Source organism: Sceloporus occidentalis, unplaced genomic scaffold (assembly GCF_023333645.1).
Source record: "Sceloporus occidentalis isolate IW3139 unplaced genomic scaffold, rSceOcc1.0.p SCAF_6, whole genome shotgun sequence".
Taxonomy (NCBI): domain Eukaryota; kingdom Metazoa; phylum Chordata; class Lepidosauria; order Squamata; family Phrynosomatidae; genus Sceloporus; species Sceloporus occidentalis.
This window is the reverse complement of record NW_028316986.1, coordinates 99826800-99854267: the sequence shown is the minus strand read 5'-3', so window position 1 is coordinate 99854267 and position 27468 is coordinate 99826800. Positions and strand designations below refer to the sequence as shown.

The 27468-nt window shown below is 41.4% G+C and overlaps 1 protein-coding gene across 8 annotated transcripts in view; it reads right to left on the bottom strand.

The window, feature by feature from the left end:
• The window catches only part of FAM184A (family with sequence similarity 184 member A), a 118197-nt gene that overhangs the window by 71168 nt on the left and 19561 nt on the right, over window positions 1-27468 (bottom strand). For all 8 annotated transcript variants that reach the window (XM_089530494.1, XM_089530496.1, XM_089530493.1 and 5 more), the window contains exon 2: window positions 7069-7923. In XM_089530494.1, the coding sequence (XP_089386620.1) occupies window positions 7069-7923 (855 nt within the window). The remainder of the gene's footprint in view (window positions 1-7068; window positions 7924-27468) is intronic.

The window sequence follows — 27468 nt, the reverse complement described above, 5'->3', positions numbered from 1 at the left end:
TTAACCCAGTGGATTAACCTTCATAGATTTGGGATATATATTGAGATGTGCAGAACAAAAGGAAGGGCCCATTCACATTACAAAAAAAATCGGTTCTGAAACCGATTCAATCACGTGAAGTTCCTACTCACCCCGAATCTCACACAAGCGAATCCGGGGCTTGCACACCCGTTCCGTGTTAAATGGCCCCTAGCGCGGTGTTTTTGAAATCGGCGCAAATACCGTTTCTTTTGGAAAACCCCGGGTCCTGGGAATGAGAACTTGGCCTCGATCACGACTGAGGCAAATTGAGGGAGGGATTTAGGTCAGAGGGTGGGCAAAGGGCAAGGCATTTCCTCCCCTCATCGGAGGGGAGGGGGAGGAGGAAAGAGCCCTGGGAAGAAGAGAGCAAGGGAAGGCATTCTTTAGGAGCCTCTTTCCCCTGCATCCCCTGCCCAAAGCCCTCTGTCGCTGGGCATTCCTTCCCTTGCAGGAGGAAAAAATTCAGGTCACGAACGGAGCTCACGTCAGGCAACCCCCCCCCCTTTTCAAATTCAAACAATTTTTTTGGAGCAAATATGCGCATTGAATACATTATGTTTGTATTCCAGAGGCAGATGGAGCTGGGCTTGCACTTTATATCCTTGCCTTCTGCAGAGGGGGAAGCTACAAATGTTGCAAACAATCAATGTTATATTTTTAACAATTTTTTTGGAGCAAATATGCGCATTGAATACATTATGTTTGTATTCCAGAGGCAGATGGAGCTGGGCTTGCACTTTATATCCTTGGATCTCCTTGCCTTCTGCAGAGGGGGAAGCTACAAGTGTTGCAAACAATCAATGTTACATTTTTAACAATTTTTTTGGAGCAAATATGCGCATGGTTTGTCTTCTTGAGCAGATACAGCAAGGGAAGCAAAGGGAAAGCTAATGTTGCTTTTAAAAGCATAAAAAAATGCATGGCAATCCCATCCTTTGCCTGGGACAGGGGCAGATCTGACCCAAAAGCCCACAGGTTTATAAAAAGAGAGAGAGAGAGGCATCTCTCTCCCTGCTTCAGCCGCTGAAACCCCTGTGCCTGGCTCTTTAAAAAGGGAGGACACTTTCCCCGATGCCCTGCAAACGTCACCATGACGATAGCTTGATTGGCAGCAGCCACCTCGCCAGCAGACACAGAATGCATTCGATTTCTAATTTGCAGGTCAAAATGCATTCGATTTCAAATTTGTAGTGGGCACTTGCTAACGGAGCGATTCGGGGGAGGGGCATCCGGATCAGCCCAGTTCCTTCCAGGTCTTTTAGACCAGTATGAATGGGGCCGAAGATTGTTTGCATGATATTAGATGCAGTCTAATAAATTTTAAATTGTGAAAAATATGTTCTTTATTTTGTTCTTTTTATATCTTGTAATAAAAGATGAGTGTTGGACTATGATTTTGGAGACCAGGGTTCAAATCCCTGCTTGGTCATGGAAATCCACTGGGTGCTCTTGGGCAAGCCACTCTTTCTCATCCTCAGAGGAAGGCAAAAGCAAATTTCTTCTGAACAAATTTTGCCAAGAAACACCTGTGATAGATTCATCCTAGGGTTGCCATAAGCTGGAAGTGACTTGAAAGCACACAACACTTAGTGTTGTTTTGAATCAATTTTCTGCCTTTAATATGAAGGGATAGTACATGTGTCCCTCTGCTTAAAATAACAGTGAACTAAATGGAAGGTCAGTTTTTATTACTGGGGCTCAGGTACAGGATATGACATCACATAGGTGAGGAAGCTATACTGCTATCAAAAGCTGTCTGAACTGTGGCCTACAAGTACACAACCAGAATTTGAAATGCACAAAGGCCATAAAGCAAAATTTCTATGCCCAAGGGTTAATGGTGATTAATATACCTAAAAGAGAATATGGATGTTCTTTTAAAAATCTGAGTTGTCCATCCTTGGTTCATGTAACATACAGTGGCATAACCAGGCTTGGTGACACCCAGTGCAGCAGGGGTTTGCTTAAGGGGAGTGACAGGAAGTGGCCTACCCTGGCCTGCCCTCTACTGCTTGCCCTTTGTGGCTTCATTGGAGGCCCGGCTCCCTCTCTGGGGAAAGAGATGTGCAATGAAGCCATGAGGGGCATGCTTGGCCCTTCACTGCCTTTGCCAACATCTTGGCTGCTCTTTCCCCAGAGAGGGAGCCGGGGAGGCAACAAAACCACAATGGGCACACTTGCCTCTCTGCCACCACCTTGGCTTTCTTCCCAGGGCAGGAGCCAGGCAGAGAAGAAGCCATGAGAGGCATGCTTGCCCCTCTGCAGCCTTTGCTGTGTCCTCAGCAACCTCCCTTTGGCTCCTTCCCATCAGGTGCGGGGGGGGGGGGGGGTTAAGGGGGTGGCAGAGGCAGTGGCCTGCCTCACCCCCCTGCTGCTTATCCTCATGACTTTGTTGCCAGCTCCCTCACCTGGGAGGAAGGCAAGCCAATGACAAAGCCACAAGGGGTGCACTCAGCCCTTGAAGTAGTCTCAGCTCCCTCCCCAGGGGCTGATGAAGTCACAAGGGGCATGCCTGCCCCTCCACCGCAGCAAGTGTGGGGCCTCACCAGGTATCACCCCTCTTCTGGGGTATCACTTGGTGCAACTGCATCCCCCACACCCATCCAGTAACACCTCTGGTAACATGCTTGAAACTTTTAAATTAATTTTAGGCAAATAAGACTTAAAACCTAAAATAAAATTTAATTCAATTTAATACATTTTAAAGTAAATTTAACCAAAACATTAGGTTTAAAAATTCATGCAAATAAGACCTAAAACCAAATATGGACCAATGAGTATTTCCTGCCTCATTATTTCCACTGATGCCTTTGTGATGCCTCTGAAGGCCACTCTTTTGGACTGGGAAACTTCTGCAGTGTCATGTGATATGATGGGTACTATGGCTTCTTTGGGGGCCAAGTGGGAGAAAAAGTAATTGGAGACTACCATATTTTTTGTATGAACCAAGTGCCTTGTTTGTTCAAGAGTTGTTTGCATCCAAACTATTAATTTTAACTGAATGCAAACAAAGAAGAAAAGCATGGAAGGAATAGCATGGTTTAAGTTTCTTGCTTCTTAAATTTATTGCAAGGATGAAAAAGCCAACATGTCACTGCATCCAGCATAGTAACAAGAATCTTAAAATTTTGAATCAAGTTGGTAGGCACAACTAATTTACTCAGCACATGATTAAACTGAGAAATAACAGAAAAATCTGGGGACATGTCTATGGCGGGGTACAGACCGCCGCTTTGCGGTGGTCTGCCGCCGCCGCCAGTAGGTCCGCGGGGGAGCCGGAGCCTTCAGACGGCCCGTCTCCCGCGCGGACCGAAAAAGAAGCTCCAAAATGGAGCTTCTTTTACCGTCGCGTTTGCGACGTAGCGAGGCGCCAGGGGCGCGCTCGCTACGTCACAAGCGGCGCGACGCGTACGGACGCTCAGCGTCCGATACGCAAAGATGGCGGCGCCCATGTGGAAGGGGCGCCGCCATCTTGTACGTATAGGATACGTACTAGGGTTAGGGGGGTGCGGAAGCACCGCCCCTTCCTAACCCTAGTACGTATTCTATACGTACTAAATGGCGGTATGTATCCCGCCAATATTTAATGAGGAAAGGGCTGGAGGTGAAGCCAACTAAGAATTGATGGCTTTCTGGCTATTTTGAAGTAATATAGTAGAACTCCCCCTCACAAATAAAAAGTAATATGGAAACAAAAAAATCCAGATCAAAGATCCCACAGAAAATAATTGGTGGGATATTTTTGAAATGGCAGCCGCGCAGCCCTCCCACAGCTAGTGGAGATATTCCAGAGAGATTTGTGTGTTGAGTGTTATGCAGGTGAATATACTCATCTGTTCCATATATACACTTTTTTGCTTGGGTAACAGAATCCAAGGAAGTTGCTTCGGAAATGGTGGTACTCAAGCCAACAGTACAGTCATCTCTCCGGATTGTTAAGGGAACAGGACCTCCGCAAATATGAAAATTTTGCAAATAAGGTAAGCTCCTCCCATCTCCCCTGATGCCTGGGATGGCTGTCTGAGACATAGGAGGAGCCAGAGGGAGCTTGCCCGGCTCTTTCCCACCCCCTTCCTTTAACTGGCTCTGGGAAGCCAGATAAAGGGTTAGGAGAGTGGGGGGTGGAGGAAAAGAGGCACAAGCTCACACCTGCCTCTCCTCAACCCCCGTCCTCTTGTCCCATCAGCTGGCTCTGGGAAAGGACAGGAGGGCGAAGGGATGAGGAGAAGCTGGCGTGTGCAAGGGTAAGCAAGGGTTTAGCCCAGCAGACCAAAGAAACTGGGTGACCCTATATAACAAAAGTTTAAAAAGACTTACATGATTTTGGGGTACAATCCTACCATTTTTTAACACCAAAAATTTGCCAATAATTTCAACCGAACACGCTCATAAGTAAATGAACAAAGCAGTTTCTTGATTAATATCCATCTGCATACAAAAGCTTCTATTTCCTAAATCATAAGATCAGTGAAATCACACAAACAGTTAGTAAGGTGCAACTGCAATGTATACAACTATTTCATTGCATATACGTACAATAAAACAAATTATATCCCCTACCATTACATACAAATATTTTTACACTTTTTCCTACAAGAAAACAGCTTGTGTGCAGACACGCTTAACCCCTAAATGGTCTTGCTATTGAATGGTTGATACTTAACAAGAGTGATCATTCTCGTGAGACTGAAGGGATAGTCCATAACATGTGGGTTTATCCTTCATGTCAACCTTGACAGGCAGGATTCTCAAAATTTGAAACTTTTTACTTATTACTGTTGCCTCCAACTCCTCTTTTCTCAGCTTAGTTTCATAGCTTTGCCAATTATTCAGGACAACATTCCTACTGTTATATAACTGGAGCACTACTTTCTTAAAACTATCATTACCATTATTGCTAACATTAACACTATTACCTATTTTGAAAATTATTACTTACAGAAATTGAACTTTTCCTATTATTCAACACTATCATATCTAACTTTTGTAAATTATTTATCTCTTCCTGGGTGGAGGGGACTGTTCCTTCAGTCTCATGAGAATGACCAAGTATCAACCACTCATTCTCTGTGAGACTTAAGAAACAATACACAACATAAGGGATATACCCAAGCCATCAACAAGAGGAAAGGTTTATCCAGAGTTATCGGTAACTACAAAAAGATACACACAACCTTTCACTGTATTTATTAATACCTCTAAATGAGTTATAACCTTTGTTGATGGTCTGTGAAGTTGGCAAGATCTGTTTTATTATTTATTTGTTTATTTACTGTCATTGCCTTCTTCTACCAAGACTCTACTTAGTGCCTTCTTGTCCAATATCAGCTTGCCTGAGAATGGTACATTGGCCAAATTTGTCCTATCTTTGTGGTCTACATTCCAATACTTCAACCACAAGAATCACCTTCTAACTGCAACAACTGACCATCAAACCTTTTCCAAACCTATTATTTATTTATTTAGTATAACAGGAATGGAAGTTTTATATCCTGAGATGGTATTTGATGCAATACTGCAGCCAATTTACTGGCTTTTTCATGATCTAAGGAAACCTTCTGTTCAAAATGTTTGGAAGAAATTAGATACGTTAACATCACCAAAGTGTCACTGTGCTTTTTTTAAAAACCATTTTCCTAGAGCTCTTCCTGTTACATCTTATTTCTGATCCTCTATATTACCTATTTGATTTTTAGCTATATAATTTGCAACATAAAATTCATTAGCTACTCCATCACTTAAATCACGTATTTAATTAGAATTAATATGTTGAATCAATGAGCCATTTTGCAATAACATATGTAATTCTAAATTATGCTGCTTGCTAAATGAATTACTTCCTCCTTGAACCTCTGCTCTAATTAAAACACATAAAAATTCCAATGAAACTCCCTTAAATACCCAATACTATAAAATCTTAACCTATTTGACTGTGTTACCCCAAAGGTGATGTCTGTCAGTCTCAGCCCCCTGTTGGACAGCACTTGAATTTGATTGGATGGTTCCTTTCTTGGAGCCTTTTTCTAATGAGATGAGTTACCTGTTTCAAAATTAGAACTAGAAGCCTTTTTGTGCGTGTGTGTGTTTGGTGCCTGAGCATCCTGTGCTGATACTAATGGACTCACCAGGTACAGACTTAGTCTTAATTTTCATTTTGTTTTGGCTCTAATTTGTTCACTTTTACCAGGATTACACATTGTGGTGTGCTGTGGGGACCAGTGTTTCATGGCTCTTAATCATTCATTGTTACTGGGATTACCTGCTACTGTGGACACTGGATCATTCTCTTTTAACAGGATTACCTGCTACTGCAGAGACTGGTATTTCACCTCAATCTCACTAGATGAGAGGAAAATCTTTTTTAGAAGCAACTCCAGTCCTGTCTCAGAAACTTGTCACTTGTTGTTTCCATTTTTAAGAATGATTTCTGATGCCATCCCTGCCTATTTCTTAACACTAATTTATTTTCTAGTTAACTGAAAGAAAAGAAGGCTTTATGCCTGACCACTTGGCAAGGCAGAAAACCTAAAACTGAGGAGAGAGGGATTGGAAGCAACAGTAATAACGGTTTGGAATTTTGAAAATCCTGCCTGTCAAGGTTGGCACAAGGGATAAACCAAAGTGTTGTGAACTGTTCCTTAAGTCTCACAGAAAATCAGTGTTTAAGAAGTGGTTTATCAAGGAAGTAGCATAGATAGACTTGTCTGTCAAGGAGTAGCAGCAAAGACATAGGCCAACATCCTACTGTTAGACTGCACTAGAATAGACCTTTTGAATCAGTAAGATTTACTGACATGTTGACTCACCATTCAGCAATTGATTCAGTGGCCCTATTTTAGTTGAGGCAGTATGACTGAGGCTTTGGTTTGCATAGTCTGATGTAGTTCAACACTATGAAACTTCATAAACAATCTATATATGAATAATTAACCATTACTCACAAGTTATGTTCAATTATTCCACACAAAGAGTGTAACAATCCTTATTTATTTATTTATTTGTTTATTTATTTATTTATTTATATTTATATATTTATTTATATCTCACCTGTACATTGTTTTCTGCTGTACTGAGTGCTACTTGAAGCTTTTGACATTTTTCTCGTAGACTGCCTGCTTCATCCTGTACCATCTGCAATTCAGTTTTAAGCTTCCCTAGGTTTTTTCGTAGAACAGATTCTTGACTTTGAAATTCCTTTCTTAGTTCCACCTCTTTCTCTTTACAAGCTTTCAGGCTTTCAGCTGTAAACAGTTGTGATCTTTTCATAGTATCAAGTTCATGTTCATAGAAAGATTGAGCTTTGCTGAGTTTACCTTCATACTCCTCAATTAGTTTTTTTCTTTCCACTCTTAGCTCTTCAACTTTGGCATTCAATTCTTCCACATCCCGCCTGTGCAATTCTTCTAACTTTTCCTGTCCCTTGCTTAAAGTAGCATTCTGATTCTGGTGGGTTTTCATAAGTTCTTGGACCTCGAGTCTGTGTGCAGTTCTCAGCTCTTCAAGCGCTGAGCGTTTATCCTTTTCAAACTGTACTTGTAACTGTATAAAATTTCTCAGTCTCTCTTCAAACTTCTTTCTTATTTCTTCTACTTCCCGTGACATAGTTACCACACGCTGAACATGTTGAGCTTCTGCACAAAGTTGCATATCCTCAACTCTGTCCTTATAAGCTTCAAATTCAGTTAAAGCTTGATGCTTCATCTTTTTATGATCTTCCAATGACTCTTCTAAAACCTGGATCTTTCTTTTCAGATCTATTTCTTCAGAAACTTTGCTTTTATACTGCATAATTTTTTCTCTAGTTTCTGCAAGGATTTGTTGGATTTCTTCTTCATGAGCATCCTTGAGAGCTTGAATAGCAGCTTCATGTTCATCATTCTTTGTGTTCAAAGCATATATTACCTGCAAATAAAAATATATAAAAGCTTACTTCCTTTCTCACAAACAAGAATGTCAATATAATCTGACATTTTGTGATATGGTTCAGATTTCAGCACTGAAAGCTAGAATGTTTGATCATGATACTAAAACAAATGTAAGTATAATGAATAGATCGCTATGAAAATACCAGTACATATGCCTAGTAATTCCAAAACTGTTTGACTACTTTTTAAGACACAGACATCATGAAGATATACAGCTGTATTAAACAATTATTTGTATTAGAAAGCTACATCCAAACTATTTTGAATCCACTCCCATAACAGTACATTTTTGTTCTCTTCCCCCTGCACATTAAACTGGATCTAACCTCAAAATTAACCTCAAATCTGCTCCAGAGGTTCTCTAACCTCTGGGGGAGGGAGAGTTCATTCTATAAGGTCTACTAATTGCACTAATGGATAGTCATCAGTGGATACAACCCAGAATTTGTTCATCATCAACACCTTTAAATTATATGCCCTTGTTTTAGCCATCCACTCCAGCTGCTAAAACATATACATATTCAGGGAATATCTCTTTTCCTTAAAATCTACTTGCCCATTCATGACAAACAGAGAGCACCTACAGTAAATTTCTCGTAGGAAAGAGAGTGGCTGTGCAGAATCTTCTCAGTGGTAGTCCCAATCACATGGAAACTCCTGGTCTGGAGTGGTGAGAAGATGGACTATTGATTGTGGACCATCTAGTTCAGGGATAGGAATCAAATGGTCCTCCAGATTTATTGGACTATAACTCTCAGAACACCTAGCCTGCACAGTCAATGTGTGGAATGCTGAGATGTGCATCTGGCGGGCCATATGAGTCCCACTCTTGATCTAGTGCCTAATGGTTGCTGGGATCCTTGCAAAAGTTGCTTACATAAGTGAGCCTTAATAGGTCCTTAAGCAAGAATGTATACTTTAACCCAGCTAAGGTAGATTAGTTGTATCTTGAACCAGGGATGGAAATTGTTCCGTCTTCCAGATGTCATTGAATTGCAACTGCCAGCACGCTTTTTTTAAAAATGGCTTTGTTAACTAAATAAGCTATACACAAATGAAATATGTATAAATGTACTGTTATGTGTTTGTTCTAGCTGTCTTTTCTAAACTTTGTATGCATATGTGTTTATAATAAAAATTTAAAAAATGGCTTTGCTAGTTATGGCTGCTAGAAGTTGCACACCAACATCTGAAGGGTTGCAGAATTTCCATTCCCAGTGTAAATAACTGGAAAGTCTAGATATATTCCTATATTCAATTAAATATATGTGAGCATAGTAATTTCAGTGGGATTAAACATACTGATTATGCTCCAAGGCCTAATTTAATGTTGGGTTATGACTTATATGTACAGTACCTTGTATTTTACACTTTAACACAACATAGATATTCCACAGGAATTCTAATATAAAGGGAAGATGTAGAACTTACAATAAAAATAGCCGAGCCCTGATGGAAAAATCTAATCAAATGTCTCAAAGTCAGTTTTGAAACAAGCTGAACTTGACACTTAATGTATCACTTGTAACCACAGTTATATACACAAACATACTGATAACAAGCACTGGGGAGAGGAACCAATGAAGGATTTCTTCTGAGCATGTGTCAGGCCTACAGTAGAAGACAAAAAAGTTAGATCTCTTGGAGTGCTGCAGTCCTGATGTGATCAGAAATTTAGCTTCCCCTGTCTACCCCAAACATCACCAATCATATTTAACGTTAAGACAGTTTTGTTTCAATGTAATCATATTATATAACACTAGTGTATTAAGCATTTATATTAGCATTTTGTCCAATTCCAAAAGATGATAGATTTAGCAATATTTTTTATGATGCAATGTACTATCACAAGTGCAAAAAATTGTCGAGTGGGCCTGCTGTATCAGTGGACTAACTATTTGCGGCTCAAGCATCCATCAAGTGGCCCACCACATTATTGTCAATGACACCATGAGTATGTGGCCATGCACAAGTGGCAGCCCATTGACTATAGTGGGGATTGAGCATTTCTTCTTATCTGCAGATGGGGGGAGCTTGAACCAAACCCCTGTGGATGGGAAGGGTGTACTATGCTGTTTCCACTGCCCAGCATTCCATGAGAAGTAAAAGTGCCTTGAAAGAAAAGAATTCCACATACTGAGATATTCTGCTAGTAGCTTCTAATGTACTATAACTCTATCATTGCTGAGGGGCTAGCAACAGCTTGGTAAGTGTTACCAGTGGCAGCAGGAGCTGCTGGAAACATCACAGCCATAGTCTGTTTTTCTTGGTGCCTTACCTTCCTGACATACCTTTGTCTGTGCTAGCATCTGGACCTGGCTTGACAACAGACTCCATCCCTAGCTGTTCATCAATTGATTCTACAGTACTAAAAGCCTGGTAGAACTGTATATGTTGTAACAGTGACTCTGTCTTCTAGACCCTGCTTTCAGGTATTTCATACTACCTTGTTTCTAAATCTAAATATAAAAGGCCTCAGATCTATTTCCTAGACATTAGTTCTGGATACTCAGTTGCTCTGTTGACTCTTATGTGAACCTTCTTTGGCCTTTGCTAAGCTATAATTTGTCTCACTATAGAAGGCATATACTTGTAGAATGCTTTTTTTCTTTTGCAGCTGATTTATATCAGAATTGGGGAGGGAGCCTTCTCTCTGCTCCCCCCCCCAATCCTGATACAGGTTGTGTTTCTTTGTTTTTCCTCTTCCAGCTAGAAAGGTTTTGCTTCTGTACCTCTGTGAGAGCATCAGGCTTTTTAACATGGCTAAAGATTGCTTTAATATGTTAAGACAATCAAAGCCAAGCAGTCTGTGTTACTCATGATACGTGCCTTCCCAAAAGAGATATTAAGAACAATTTAATTTTTGATAGTCAACTTTATTTCCACTTCAATTCATAATCAGGTCTACACATTAGCCCACAGGGGGAAAATGCTCCATGTTTTTCTTCTCAGCATAAACAGAAATGAATGATAAAAGCATGCACTGTATAATTTAAGAACCTTGAGTAGCCTAACATTGCAAAATGTGAGTAATAAAATGGAAGGCAGTTTTAAGGATATGATCCCTAGTGCCCTTTTCCTGTTCATTTCAAAAGGACTGGTGCTCACACACTGACACAATATTCAGAAAATTATGCAATTACTCCCAAACATGTAAAAGCATCTCATACTAAAATACAGAGAACTGATATAAATATTAGTACATAACATAGTTTTTGGTGGTTTTTTTTGGGCTATGTGGCCATGTTCTAGCTGAGTTTCTTCCTGACGTTTCGCCAGCATCTGTGGCTGGCATCTTCAGAGAATGTTTGCCTGGAAAGGACTTGGCTATATATATTGTGTGACCTGGAAAGGCAGGAGTGATTTGCATATATATTGTTTGTTGCTAATGGCCATCATCATGCAAATCACTCCTGTCTTTCCAGGTCACACTATATATAGCCAAGTCCTTTCCAGGCAAACATTCTCTGAAGATGCCAGCCACAGATGCTGGCGAAACGTCAGGAAGAAACTCTTCTAGAACATGGCCACACAGCCCAAAAAACCCACAAAAAACTATGGATGCCGGCCATGAAAGCCTTCGACTTCACATTAGTACATAATACTTGACTAAATATACTATATATAGGCCACTCTGCTGCATTATGGACTATTACCTGAACTTGTCAAATGAGGTTAGGCTGAGGCAGTCTCCCAAACTTTATTCTTGGGGACTTAACATACAAAGGTTAGAAATGGCTTGGAGCACCATGTTTTTCCCAAGATTAGAATACATCTTTCACTGGCTACACACATGGGACAAGTGACACATTAGAACTTTTGTTTTGCAGGGCCTTGCTGGTAACGTAGTACCTTTCATTTAGCTGTCTCCCTTCCCCACAAATATGTTCACAAGGAATGGTTTTGTTACATTTTCCTCCAGAGTGGAGGGCATTTAGAAATATGTAACTGAGATTCTGAATCTAAAGGAGCAAATGCTTTCCCAGATTCCTGATGCACCATTTGATTCTGAAATGCTGCTGACTATCTTTGCGAAAAAGAAGGTTTGTTGTTCAGAGCCACCAATATGCTCTGGGGACACTAACAACTAGGTGAACAAAATTAGAATTAATACTATCTAGGTGAAAGCATTTTTGTACAGCTGGGTATCTAAACTTAAAGATAAAACATTCAGATATTATAGTACTGCGCTCTTCATTAAGGATTATGTTGGCAGCTTGGGAAAGCACTTCCTATACCCAAGTCCCAGGAGTAGCTAACAATGTTTTGTTCTTCTTAAGCTAATTTGCCAAATGCACTCTTTTCTGGAAGGGGCAGAAACGCTCACCATCACATTAAAATCAGCCTGGACTACTGGGGAAACAACTTGATATAGGTCTGTCTTTGAAAAGAGATTGGCAGTTGGTACAAAATTTGATAGCGTAAATTCTAACTGCAGCTCGTGTTAAAGATTCCATGACTCTGATGTTGCGCCAGCTCCACTAACTCCCAGTTTAAGTACTAGTCCAAAACCAGTTTGGGTTTCCATGTGATCCTGCCAATCTAACTACAATATCTGGGAGACATGCTTGCTATTGTGAAGCATGCCAATACTTTGGAACTCCATGCCCTGAGAGACCTGTACACTCCCTTCTTTCATGATGCCCTATCACGTAAAAACAACCTCAGAAAATGTCAGGCATAGACTTTTGCTTCTTGTCCTTTAGGGGGGGAAAAGGGAGGGGAAGCATGGAAAAAGCATAATAAAATAATTTTAGCAATAATTCTGAATTAAAACTACACCAGTCACCACTCCAATTAGCTTACATGTAGTTCATCCATATACTGTATCTACACACTTTTGCCTCATTTTCTGCTTAATTGATAATTTCTGGTTTGTAGCATATTAATGGTTGCCTTTACATCTGAACCAAAAGCCTGTTAACTGGGGATAACACAAGTCATATCTAACATACCTGGAGGGCAAGAGTTCAGAAAAGCCTACTATAGTACATGGTTAGCATATATATTATATTATAATGCATTTGTTTTATGCTGTTTCAATTTTGTGATTGAAACTACAAAGGGTCTGCCTTGAAAGGTAAGCTAAAATTCTTCAATAAACAAATCCTTCTTCATATACACAGTTAACATTAACCACATTTGAATATAGTTTTGTTTTATTCTTAGAATTCTCTCTAAGGCATTTAACACATAGGGGATGAAATATCTATTTTATATTTATAGATTTAATTTCATGTACAAAAGGTATTTATCAGAAGACATTTCCACAAATTATTCTGTTCAATAAATCTATTTTCATCTCTATTCCATGGTCTCAGACCTCTTTGAAGCAGCTTTTTCAAATGTTAACATTCCCATCCTGGAGGATTCATAATGTCAATACTGAAGATACAGACATCTAAAAATCTCTACTTTAGATTTAGACTACTGTGTGCCTTGTGAGGATTTTGCACAAATGAGTTTAGCTCTTTTAACATTAATTGCAGTGAAAAGCCTTAAGACTCACATTTTTTGGCAGACACACAATTTTGACTCTAGAGCAGATGGCATATTCTTGCATGATCAACTGTGGAAGAGCCATTATCTGCTGCTAGCAATCTTATCAGCATGATGCTCTTTTCATTCTGACTAAATCCTGTGTACTGTTTTGCCTAAAACCACTTCACAGTGTCAACCAAAAGGCAGGATACAGTTCTTCTAGGCAAGGCTCAGGAAGAAGTGTGGTCAGCTGCAGACAACAGAGATGAGGCAGTATAGTTCTGTAATGTGGCTATCTCTAATCAGACTATTATTTCTTAAATTTATTTATATGGCTTTCAGAACACAAAATTTGGAATTTGTCTTACAAGTAAAATAAAATGCAATCACAACAAAAATATCAACAAATAAAGTTTTGGCAGGATCCTTGCCACAGCTGATGACAGATGACCCTAGAAGGTGGTGTTCTGCTTTAATAGGAAAAGGTCCCAATGTCTTTTTCACTTGCTCCCTCTCTCTTGAGATTATCCACAAAGGACAGTAGATGGCCATATTTGCTCTGGGGGGAGGGGGTGCTACAGGGGCAAGCTGTGGGATTTGACACAAGATTCTTACCCATGGAGATTACGAAACAAGCAGCCACTCTGTGGGTGGGTGGACAGACAGACAGACAGACTTCCATACTTCCTCAGTCCCCCACTAGGGGCACTCACCACTACTGCTGCTGTCCAGTAGTTGTTTTTCACCCTAATACTTATATCAACATATATTCCTTTTGAGTGTGCCATCCCTCTGGTCCCATCCCATGAAGTTCTCTGTCCCTCGCCATCTCCCTCTTCTGTCAACTCCCCTCAGCAAGTTCTCCTCTGTCACTGCTGGCCAATTCTGTGTCCCTATCTCTTTTTGCTCCAATGTTGGAGATGGTGATTGGCTGGTGGTGAGAGTGATGGCAGGCCAGGTCAGCACTTTGCTCTGCCCACTCACTCTCCTGTCAAAGACAGTGGCTGGCCAGCAGCAATGATGGGCTAGATTGGCTCCCTAGTCTGCCCCCTCTTCCTCATAATATACTAACACATGTTAGTACTGTGCTTATAGGGAGGCAATGGTGAACCCTCTTGCAAGAAACCCTCACCAAGAAAACTCTATGATGAGACGAGCCAAAATGAAACAAGAGGTAGAGATAGGACACAAGCAGAGTGCTAAAGGGGCAGAGCAGAAAGCAATCACAAATAGGAATGGGGTCCAGGGCATAACAGAACAAAATCAGAAAGGTGATCAACCAGAAGAGAAGTTCAAAAGCAAAAAGAGTGTCTAAAGCTGCAATACATGCATTACAGGAACATGGAATGTGAGAAGTATGAGTGAAGGGAAGATAGACATAGTTAAAAAGGAAATGGGCATATAAACATAACAATACTAGGAGTGAGTGAGCTAAAATGGACAGGCATTGGACATTTTGAGTTAGATAACTACACAGTGTAGTACTGAGCAAATGAAAACACAAGAAGAAATGGGATGGCCCTAAAAGTGAGTAGAGATGTAGAATGGTCAGTCAAAGGATATAACACCAAGTTGGATTGAATTATGTCAATAAGAGTTCAGGGCAAACCAAGTAACATTACTGTAAACCCAGGTCTATGCCCCAACTACAGAGGCAGAAGAAACAATTAAGAGTTTTTATGAAAGAGTCTAGAAAGAAATTGACAACACACCAGAACAGGATTTCTTGATAATCACAGGTGATTGGAATGCAAAGGTAGGAAGCAGAATAGCATCCAAAATGATACAAAGATTTGAACTAGGATCAAGAAATGAAGCAGAAGAACACCAGGCAATCTATTCATTACAAGCACTGTCTTCATACAGTCAAGTATACATGGTATTACTGAATGGCTAATACAACCATCAAATAGACTATATAATAGAAAGAGTAGAGAAAGTCTATTCTCGTGGAAAAACCAAGCCTAGGAGCAGACTGTGACACAGACCACGAGCTACTAATAAGAATAAAGCTGAAGAAGAACACAAAATCAACCATCATGCCAAAATATAATCTAAACAGCATCCCAGCAGAGTTAAAAGAGAAAATGAAAAACAGATTTGCAATATCAAGCTTAATAAAAACCACCACCGGACTCTGCTGCTCAGCTGTGGGGGGCTGTGCCTGTGAGAGAGGCATTTCTTAAGGCCTGCTTGCAGGTAAAAAGCCTCAAACCACCACCGGACACTGTTGTGCAGCTGTGCAGCGGGGATAAGGGTTTCGTATATTGCTAGCTGAGCCATAGCATCAGAGGAATGACATTGCTGCTAGTCTTCCTCTGTCTTGGCTCCTTGTTGTCATTAGGGGGAGAGACAATGGACATGGGGGTTGGTTTGCATGGGGAGGTGGCTGGTAATTGTGAGGTTGTACTTGGAGCCCCCATTGGAGTAGTTTGGGGCAGGGGGAGATACGGCGGTAGGAGAGTGGAATTACAAAGGAAAGGAAGGCAAGATCGATGCTTAATATCTATCTCTCATTCCATCCACTCTCCTAACCAAAGAGAACTGAGGGTCAGTCCAACTGTACCACAAACCCTGTCTCTGCTCCTGTGCAATGCCAGGTCAGTTAGGAATAAGACTCACATAATTTACGATCTCATTCAAGATAAGAACTGTGACCTGGCTTGCATTACTGAGACCTGGCTCGGGCCTGAGAGTGAAGCAGTGTGGGCACAGGCCCTTCCAGCCGGGTACTCAGTTAAGGACCAGATCAGGTTAGGTGGGTGAGTGGGGGGCGGTGTTGCCTTGGTCTATAAGAATACCCTTCCTTTGACCAGGAACCAGGTCCGTAAAACTGATTTCATCGAGTTTTTACCTGACCCTGAATACCAGGGACAGACTGGGGATTCTGTTGGTCTACCGTCCACTCCGTGCGCTAACAGACTCCCTGGCCGAGCTGACACAACTGGTCTCGGAACTGGTGTTGGAGTCTCCTAGGCTTCTTGTTCTGGGGGACCTCAACATCCCTTTTGAGGCCAGTCAAGGTCCAACAGGTGCGGCTCGGGAGTTCATGGCTACCATGACTGCCATGGGCCTGTCCCAATTGGTTTCAGGGCCCACGCATTGCGCTGGTAATACTCTCGACGTTGTTTTTAGTACGGACACGGACACTCCGTGGGCAGAGGTCTTTAATGTCTCTGCCCTATCATGGACGGACCATTTCCTGGTTGAGGCTCGAATCAAGGCTTCTACCTTAAGCCCCTCCGGGGGTGGAGGACCTATTAGGATGGTCCACCCTCGAAGGCTGATGGAACCCAAAAGTTTCCAAGAAGCCCTAGAGGGTTATATAGTTGGAACTGACGGCGACTCTGTTGATGCCCTGACTAACACCTGGGATAGAGATCTCTCCAGGGCTATACACAGTATTGCTCCCAAGCGTCCTTTCCGGCCTGCTTCCAATAAACAACCCTGGTACACAGAAGACCTCAGGGATAGGAAGCGGGCCATGCAACGACTAGAGCGCAACTGGCAAAGACATCATCACTTAGCCGAAAAGGCACTCCTTGAGTCTCTTTCGAAGGCTTACGGAGTGGCAATAAGTGCAGCTAAACATTCGTTTTATGCTGCACGTATTGCGTCCGCGGGGTCGCGTCTGGCAGAGCTGTTCAGGGTAGTGAGGGAGCTAACACAACTGCCCCCCTCCCTGAACCCTATTTTAGAACCATCTAAAGCCTGCTGTGATGAATTTAACAACTTCTTCGTGGATAAAATCTCTCGGCTAAGGGCTGATCTCGATGCCAATATTTCTTCAGATCCTATAAGAGAGGTTTCCAGAGCTTCCGTGGACTCCATTAGACTGGATCATTTTGAGTTTGTGAGTACCACATAGCCCGAAAAACCCACAAAAAATATGAGAAGGGCAACTGTGATAGAACAAGACAAGATCTTAAATTGTAAAGTATAAAACTGAGCACCAAAGTTAGGACCACCAAATCCATCGCATTTCTGGAAACAGGAAAAGAGGAAGACCACATTCCAGATGGATAGTCTCAATTAAAGAAGTCACAGCCCTGAGTTTGCAAAACCTGAGCAGGGCAGTTGAAGATAGAAAACCAAACATTCACAGGGTCACCTTGAGTCATAGGACAATTAGTTTCGGTCACCTTGGTGGACAATCTTTGTCATAAACTGGATTTGGGAGTTTGTCCCTGCTGGTTCTGGACTCCTTGGTGGTTTTCAATATAATGAATTATGGTATCCTTCTAGGCTGCTCTTCAGAATTATGTCTTTCCTTCTCAGAGGGGTGAAGTCAAAAGATGGTGCCAAGAGATTCCTATTCATCGTTATGGCCAGTGATTTATGGTATCTCAAGGTTCTAATATCCTCCCCGTGCTATTCAATATACAATGATCATGGGTCATCAGCAACACTGGTAACACTTGACTCCTATATTGCTACTAAAATTTCAGTTCTAGAACAATGTCTGATGTCAGTAATGGACCAAACAAGAGTGAAAAAGTTGAATTTTAACAAAGACAGGATGGGAGTACACTTGGTTAGCTCAAAGTGAGATTAAAGAATAAAGATTCAACCTAATCTGGATGGGGATATACTTCCCTTCAAAACTCAGGCTCACTGCCTTGGGTGTACTTTCTTGATTCAACTCTGAGGCTGTATGCTCTTTTGGCTGTGGATGAGAGCGTATTTGCATAATCAAAGCCAATGTGCTAGCTCCAGATGCTGGAAATAGTGACCCATGCCTCAGTTACATCACATGTAGATTTCTACTGTGCACTCTACATGGAGCTATCTTTTCAAAGTATTCCGAAGCATCAGCAGATCCAAACAGCTGGACTTCATTACAGTGAGTACACAACTTTTTTTGTTTTGTCATCTTCCTTTGCAACCAATATTTTTTTCCAGGCACATTTTAAACTGCTGTCATGATCTATAGATCCATGTATGAGTCAGGTCTGCATTATCTGTATTTCCACATAAATCTGCTGGGGTTTTAATATAATCAAGAAAGGCCTTTTCTCCATCTTGCCACCCCACCTCATCAAATTTATCAAACAGATAAGTTTGAATGGTCATCCTGGTGGCTGTTTCCAGGTTGCAGAACCCTCCCTATTGTCCTTGCACCATCTGGAAAAGACCTTTTTATTAAAGTAGGCTCTGAAACTGGCTCTCAAGGAAATCACTTTTAAATGAGGATGGGGTGTTGCTGCAGTATGTCCCCCTTTCCTCTCCTTTGTCCTTTTAACATTACTTTTAAATAAAATAATCTGTTTAGTTACATTTTAAAGTATTGTAGCTTTACTCTCCAGTTTTAAACAACAAAAAACAAAATCATATTGTTAAGCATCTTGAAGCTCAGTCCTGTTGAAAACGTACCATACTATACTTTATGCCAAGAATTTTAGATCTGTTTCTATCTAGAATTTCTCAGAGAAGATTTTTGAAGGTTTTCTCTGGTGGCCTGAGATCTATGTCTAAAGGCTGAAATTTCAGGGACAAGAGGAAAATAGGGGTTATACGAAGGTTATGTTTGAGCACTACAAATAAGAAACTCCCACAGATTTGTGTAGCCCTTCTGACAGATTCTGAATATTTTACCTGCATGGAAGTAAATAGTAAACATGCTCTCTACTGTTACTTTCATGCAGTCAGTATTTGCTGAGATATTTTAAAAGATTTATGTAAAATTGCTTTAGGTGTCAGTCAGTTCTGCTTCTATCATACTTCCCTCCAATCCAGTCTTCACCTCAGGCTCAACTTTAAGTTTGAAGGCTATTGACTGAGACAGGATGCAGTAGTCAACTGGGATTTTTTTAGAGCTTACAAGCATCTATCATGCAAGTAGGTATGTACAAATATCACATTATCAATGAGCATATGTGTCATTTCACATCTGATACTAAAATGAGCATCTTCTAAATTTTAAAACATGTTATCATAAGAGTTTTAAAACTTCATATATTACAATGAAAACTTTAAAAAAATCATTGTTGGCCAATGAGCAGTTGAAAATAAAACTTGAAGTAATTTCTGGGTTTTGGTTTCTGCAAAGAAGATAAAATTCATACAAGAACGAGGAATTTCTTGTTCTTGAAGTTATTTCTCGGTTTTGGTTTGGTTTTCTATCCTCAACTGCCCTGCTCAGGTTTTGCAAACTCAGGGCTGTGGCTTCTTTAATTGAGACTACCCATCTGGAATGTGGTCTTCCTCTTTTCCTGGTGCCCACAACTTTACCAAGTGTTTATTTATGTATTTAATAGAGTTATAGTTTTTGCTAGTGAGTCCCTTCTTCTCATAGTAAGGCCAAAATATGACAACATCACTTTAGTCATCTTTGCTTCTAGGGAACAGTTCAGGCCTGATTTGCTCTTGGACTCATTTACTGGTCTTTTCAGCAGGCCATAGTAATCTCAGAACTCTTCTCCAGCATCACATCTCAAATGAGTAGATTTTCCCCCCATCAGTTTTCTTCACTGTCTAGCTTTCAGGATCATAAATACAAATGTGAAATATTATGGTAGAAACAATTCTAAGTTTAGTATTTAATGATACAGTGCGCCCACGCCATATGTGGATTCCTGCTTACATGGAAGCCATATGACAATCTTTTTTTTTAATTTTATTTTTTATTTGCCTTTTCTTTTACACACCTTTTTCCACAATACATACATTTACGTACATACATTCTTATATTTTTTCTACTGTTTCTTTATCCCTCCCATTCCTCCCCTATTCCCCCTCCCCCCACTCTTCCCCCCCTTTCACGGAAGCCATATGACAATCTAAACAATGGCATGCATGCCTGTGCCGCATGCACCGCCGCGCCGCCGCATGCACACAGCCCATTGTTTCCTATGGAATGCGAGCATATGCGGATTTTCCCTTACACGGGGGTCTGGAATGGATCCCCCACATAAGGGGAGGGCCCACTGTATATCTTTACATTTCAGGATTTTGTCTGGTTCCTTTGCATCTGCCTTTCCAAGTCCTAGTCTTCTTCTGATTTCTTGACTGCAGTCTCTGCTCTGAGCCCAAGTATAGAAAACAGTCAGCTATTTTGATCTCTTTATAGTCTACTTTAAAATTAGATTCTCTGTGGTCATAATTTTTGTTTTCTTGATGTTCAGCTGTAAACTTGCCTTTGCACTTTCTGCCTTGATTTCTTCAATAATCTTTCCATATCTCTGATACTTTCTGCTAGTATTATGGTGTCATCTGAATATCATAGATTGTTGATGTTCCTTCCTCCAATTTTCATATCTCATTCCTCTGAATCCAATCCTGCTTTTCATATGATGTTCTCAATATACAAATTAAACAGATAGGGTGATAGAATACAACGTTGCTTGACCCCTTTGCCAATTGGAAAAACCATTCAGTTTCTCTGTATTCTGTATTCTCTGCATTCTGTCTTAACAGTAGCCTCTTATCCTCAGTTCTGATTATGCACTAGAATTATCAAATGTTGTGGCACACCCATTTCCTTGAGAGTGACCCATAGTTTCTCATGATCTATATCAGTGGCTCCCAATCTTTTCTGTGTCCCACACCCCTAGGAAATGTTTGATTAATTCCCTACAAAAGTAATTATTACATTTGAAGATGAAGAAGCTTAATTTCTCTGAAGATGTCAGCCACAGATGCTGGTGAAACGTCAGGTATAAACTCTTCTAGAACATGGCCACATAGCCCAAAAATCCACAAAAAACTATTAATTTGTAATGTTTGAACCACAAATTGAACTACATACAATACTGCCGGTGAACAAACTGAACTTAAAATAATAAGCTTTTAACTCAGTGCAAATCTAAATTGAGCAATTAATTTGATTTGTTCAGAAAAAAGAGTGATGGCTTGTGACTCATCACTCAAGGACGTAAGACAGTCTTTGTAGCACCCCCTGAAATTCCATCTCGTTCCTCTTGGCGGTGCTCCCCAGGCTGGGAGCCTCTGATTTATAAAATTATATGCTTTGCTATAGTCTATAAAGCACAGACTGATCTTCTTTTGAAATTCCTTAATACACTCCATTATCCAGCACATTTGCTATATAATTCCCAGTGCCTCTTCCATTCCTGAACCCCACTTGGACATCTGGTAATTCTCGTTCCATATATGGCAAGCGTCTTTGTTGTAGAATTTTAAGCATCATTTTGCTCACATGAGAAATTAACACAATAGTTTTGTGATTACTGAAGTTCCTGATGTCTCCTTTCTTGGAGATTGGAATATAATATATACTGAATGTTTCCAGTCTATGACCCATTCTTTTCTTTCCAAATTTGTTGACAGATTTTATTTAGAACTAGAGTAGATTCTATTTCTGTAGCTTTGAACAACTCTACTGGTATGCCATCACTTCCTGGTGATTTATTTCTCTCAAGTGCTTTGAGTGCCGCTCTCACTTCACTTTTTAAAATTTGAGGTTTGTCCTCATATGATTATCCTTTAAATAAATCTGTGATCCTTTCATCCCTTTTATATAGTTCTTCTGTGTATTGTTTTCATTGTCTTTTTATTTCTTCTTGGTCATGTAATCTGTTCCCCAGAGTATCACAGAGTATCCCAACTCTTGCCTAAATTTTTTCCTTGACTTCTAGGATCTTGCTGAAAAGATACATGCCATTAATGGAGGCTACTAGGAATGACTTTTGATCATCTGCGCCTCTCCCCCCCCCCCCAAATTGGGGGACAGAGGCTTGGGGTTTCATAGGGCAGTCTGCAAACTGCAAAAGAGGGTCTGCATCCAGATGAAGGCTACAGTCTGCAGTTTGCCCACCCTGCTCTAAACAATAATATTGCTGTTGTCATTATTAAGATACAACCATATTATGGACACCATGGCACAAATTCTGACAGACTACAAATCTGAATCTTCATTTACAGTGTGTCTGCTAAATGGTCTAGCACCAGATTTCTTGTTCTTGTATGAATTTTATCATCTTTGCAGAATATTAAAATCAACTATTTTAAAATGAACTCCAGTAACTATAATCATTTGAACTTTAAAAGTTAAATACGCTTAAGAAAACTGGACACAAAACAGCTCTCAGCCTATATTTTAATTATCTGTATAAAAAGGTAAAGGCATTTCCTTGCATTTGGTTTTCAAAGTGAAACACCAAGACTGAAAAAGGGGGATCAGTGGTAATATATGTTTAGCAGGCAGAGACGGTGAACAGCTTGGCCTGCTTATGTATTCTAAGTTATTTTCAAGTGTTATTTTTAGAATATTTGCCCCTGGTTATTGGCATATTTGGAGGTCATTAGACACATACGCCTGGTTACTTCACTTCAAAATCTGTTTTAGCCAGAAGATAACATGACTGCTTTAGGTTTCACACTATTAGATCATATTAACTGATCAGACTCCTTAACCCTAAACAACATAAGGATTGACAGAGAGAAAATCAAAAATCAAGTACAAATATAAACAAGCAAGCAAACTGGGCAAAACAAAGAACAAATTGTATAAATAAGCAATTTTAAAATCTCAATGTAGTCAAATCTTTCCAAAGGAATTTTGTGAACATTCAACAAGTGCTGCAATCACAGTCCTGACTCCATGAATTGACCTAATTTCCAGGATGTGTTGAAGTTTGTGTAAGTTGGTAGAGAAGTGGTCCCCAAACTTTTTCCAGCTACACTCTTACCTCGGGATACGAATGCGCCGGGATACGAAATTTTCGGGTTACGAAAAAAAAAAAAATAAAAAATATTTCCGGGTTACGAAGGTTATTCCGGGTTACGAATAACCTTTTGGTGCTTTTCGGCGCTATTTCGCACCAAATCGCGGCTTCTCTCCATTAGCGCCTATGGCTTTCTCGGCTTACGAAGACTTCCGGGTTACGAAAATGGCGGCGGAACGGATTAATTTCGTAACCCGAGGTAAGAGTGTACTGCCCCTTTCCTCATGGGTTCTCTCTCCATTTGTATTTTTTGATATTAGGTCTACTGTTCTACTGCAAATTCAAAACAACCAATCTAGGTAGCCATTCTCTTTGCACCCAGTGACGGGAGCAGCAACTGAGGAACTGTCTGAACAGTGACTGAGAAGCTTCTTGCCTGTACTTTCTGCTCAACCGGCTGCGATCAGTGAGGCTGTGCACTGGTTTTAAGGGAGTGTGAAAAGAAGAGTCATGCAACTCTCATCCTACCATTGTCCTAAAAGCTGATGTCTCCCCTTGTGCACCAATATTTTGACTGCGTGGCCCTCTGCCACACACCTTTCCCTCACCGCCCTCCTGCTGCCACCTATCCCCCTCACTCCCCCCTGGATCTTTCCACTGCCTCCTGGGTAGGGTTGCCATAAGTGAGGACCTCCAAACCGGGACAAATGTAGGACAAATGCAGGACAACGTTTTCAAATGTAGGACACATTTTATAAAAATGGAGGACACTCAAAAAATTGAGGCTTTTTTTAGAAATGTTAATATAAATGCATGTTTCTTAGGCATGATCAAAATGGAGAACATTTTGACATTATTCGTAGACAGATCACGGAAATGTACTTCCCTTTCTGGCCACCCCCCTCTCCCCGTTCCAAACAGCACATTTGAGCATTGAACATGGCTTTATTTTAACATTGCCTCTTGCATATTTCAGAGGCTTATTCCACAACCAAACCCTTTGGTCAAGGGACTTTGGTTTTCCTTCATTTTCACTTGTTTTGTCTGTATTCCTCCCCACTAAATAAAGGAGACATGAAATAGAGTTAATGGGTACAAGTTGTTAAACAAAAAAGTCTTGTGAGACTCTGTAGGCAAGAGGTGCACCATGTTAAGAACTGCATTAAGCACACTTAGGCTGCTGCCACACTGCTTTCACTCTCATCACTCCATCCTATGGAATCCTGGGATTTGTAGTTTGTTGTGGTGCCAAGGCTGGGCTTTGAAATCTCAGGCATAAGAGAGGCAAAAGGCTTGGGCTGCATCTACACTGGAGAAATAATCTGGTTTGAGACCACATTAACTGTCTTGCCTGAATGCTATGGAATTCTGGGAATGGTGGTTTGTTCCAGCACCACAGCAGAATGGCAGTTAACCCCTGGAAAGCTCTCTGACCAAGGTGACCAATGCCCTCACCCCAAAATGTAGGGCACCCAAGCAAAAATATGTAGGACATGGCCAAAAATAAAAGCTAAAAACACCCATGTAATTATAAATCCATGCTTCTTAGCCATGATCCAAATGGAGGACATTTTGAAATGTGACAGAAGAGGACATGTCCTGGAAAAGGAAGAAGATGCCTGGTCACCTTGTCTCTAATCCAAAATGCACTGCAGAAATAAAACAATGCTGGACTGAAATGCCCAGAGTTCCTCACCAAAGCTGCATCCACACTGAGGAAATAATCCAGTTTGAGAGTGACTTAACTGTCCTGGGTTAGTGCTGGGGAATGCTGGGAATTGTAGTACATTGTGGCCCCAGAGCTATCTCTAACAGGGAGTCCCATAACCCTCCAAACGTAGTTAGGGTTGCCATAAGCCGGCTGGGGGCGGGACAATCCCGGGTTTTGACCACTAGGGGGCGTCCCTGCACGGTTTCCTCCTTGTCCCAGGTGGATGAGGTTGCCTTTGCTGGCCCTTGCAGAGCTGTGCGCAGGGCTAATGAGGAGGACTTCCTCCTCCTCAGGCTGGGTCCTCCAGGCCTGAGCCTGTGAGGGCTGGCAGGGGGCGGGGCTGTTCCAGCCCCAGTCTGCCCCCATTGGCCAGCCAGACTCAGGAGGAGGAGTTCCTCCTCTGTTGGGCTGGGCTGCAGCCAGAGGGGAAAGGAAAGGGCCATTTCCTTTGCCCTTTTTTGGTGCCAGGGAGGAGGAGGAGGAGGAGGATGAAGAGGAAGAGAAGGAAAAGGAGGAAGTACTGTATGTGTTTTTTAAGCTGTATTTTTTAAACTGTATTTTTTAAAGTGCATTTTTAAGCTGTATTTTTAAAGTACATTTTAAGCTGTATTTTTTAAACTGTATTTTTAAAGTGCATTTTAAGCTGTATTTTTTAAACTGTATTTTTAAAGTGCATTTTTAAGCTGTATTTTTAAAGTGCATTTTTAAGCTGTATTTTTTAAACTGTATTTTTAAAGTGCATTTTAAAGTGTCTTTTCTGTGTATTTTTAATGCTTTTAATGCTAACAATTCTCCCTTGCTTCGACAATGATAGTGTGGTGATGATGTGATTTGAGTCAACTTCTGAAGTTGAGAGAGTGTCACCTTCCAAAGTGTGGTTTTGGTGTATTTTTTGTGCTTTTAATGCTAACAAGTCTCCCTTGTTGTGACAATGATGGTGATGATGGTGATGGTGATATTGATATCAGCAAGCCTCTCAGGCATGGCCAATGTTAGCTGCTCTGATTTTTACAAACTCATGTGCAGTGAAAAAAAATCAAAGTCCCTTGACTAAGTACACACTTCTGAGAAGTAGAGTTGGTGCAAGAAACCTGAAACGGCAAATCCACTTCTTGTGAAACCACCTTGACATGTTCAATATGCATAGCCATGTTAAACCATGCTAAGTGTTAAACTCAAGGGGTTTGATTATGGAATAAGCCTCTGAACTATGCAAGAGGCCATGTTAAGTAAAGCCACGGGAAGTGCCCAAATGTGCTGTTGTGTGTGTTTTGGAATGGAGGGGGGTGGTTTGGGCAGAAAAGAAAGTCCATTTCTGCCATCTGACTAGGAATAATGTCCAAATGTCCTCCATTTTGATCATGCCTAAGAAACATGCATTTATACTAACATTTTAAAAAAAGCATCAATTTTTTCCGCATGTCCTCCATTTTTATAAAATGTGCCCTACATTTGAAAAGGTTGTCCTACATTTGTCCCGGTTTGGAGGTCCTGACTTATGGCAACCCTAAACGTAGTTGAACTGCAGTGCCCAGAATTCCTCCCCAGGTGCATCCACACTGAGGAAATGGTCCAGTTTGAGACTGCTCAGTGCTGGGGAATCCTGGGAATTGTAGTCTATTGTGGCCTCAGAGCCATCACTGACAGAGAAGTCTCAATGTCTCCCAAACACTAGCATTCCCAGGATTCCCTAGCACTGAGTTAAAGCAGTCTCAAAGCGGGTTATTATTCCTGCAGTGTGTGAGAGAGAGATAAAAGCTAGGGACTGGATTCATTTGGAGGATCTCTGTGTCCAAAACACACTGCTTAGACTGCCAGGGCTCAGTGCTATGGAATCCTGGGAATTGTAGTTTATTGTGGCATTGAGCTTTGGCAGTTAAAGGGGTCTCAAAGTGCAGAGGGGGGGGGAGAGAAAAGCCAGGGAGTGTGAATGAGCTCTGAGAGGAGGAGGAGGAGGAGGAGGAGGAGGAGGAGGAGAGAGGGAGCCAAGGGAAGTGGCCAGGACCATCAGCCTCCTCTCTTCCACCGAAGACTGCTGGCAAGAAGCTCTGCCCCCCTGCCTCCTCTGTGGACCATTCAGCTTCCTTTTGTCAAAAGAGCTCTGGTGCCACAAGAAACTACAATTCCCAGAATCCCATAGCACTGAGCCATGGATGTTTAAGGGGGGAGTCAAACTATTTCTGCAGCCTTTGCTACCCCAAAGCCTTCTATTATTTACCAGCAACTTGCAAGGCAAAATCTCTTCCTTCACCAAGCCATTGAAAACCAACCCAAGTGGAGGGGGGCTGATTGCTTCTTTCCCATTGGTCAGCTTCCGGAGAAATTTGCATATTACAAGGAAAGGTGTTTAGGGCCTCAAAAACGACCCTGTGATAAAGAATTACAACAATACTGAGTGGTAGACATTTAAAAGATGAGGCAATTAGACTCCCAGTGAAACAGGAACGATTGAAGGCCTTTTTTTCTTTGCTCACTGTAACCTGAAAGTAATGCCTCTTGCAGGGTATATATACCAAGTGGGCTGGCAATAGCTCTGAGTGGCAGCTGTCTTGAAGCCCTGCTCTCTAGGCTATGCCAGGCAGGGAGGCAGGGAGGGTGGCACACAACCATGGGGAGGGCTGGGAGCTGCCTCCAGGGCCTTGCTGGGGGGGGGGAGGTCCCGGGGGAGGGGCTAAACTGGGGTGGGACCGTGTGGCCCCGCCCC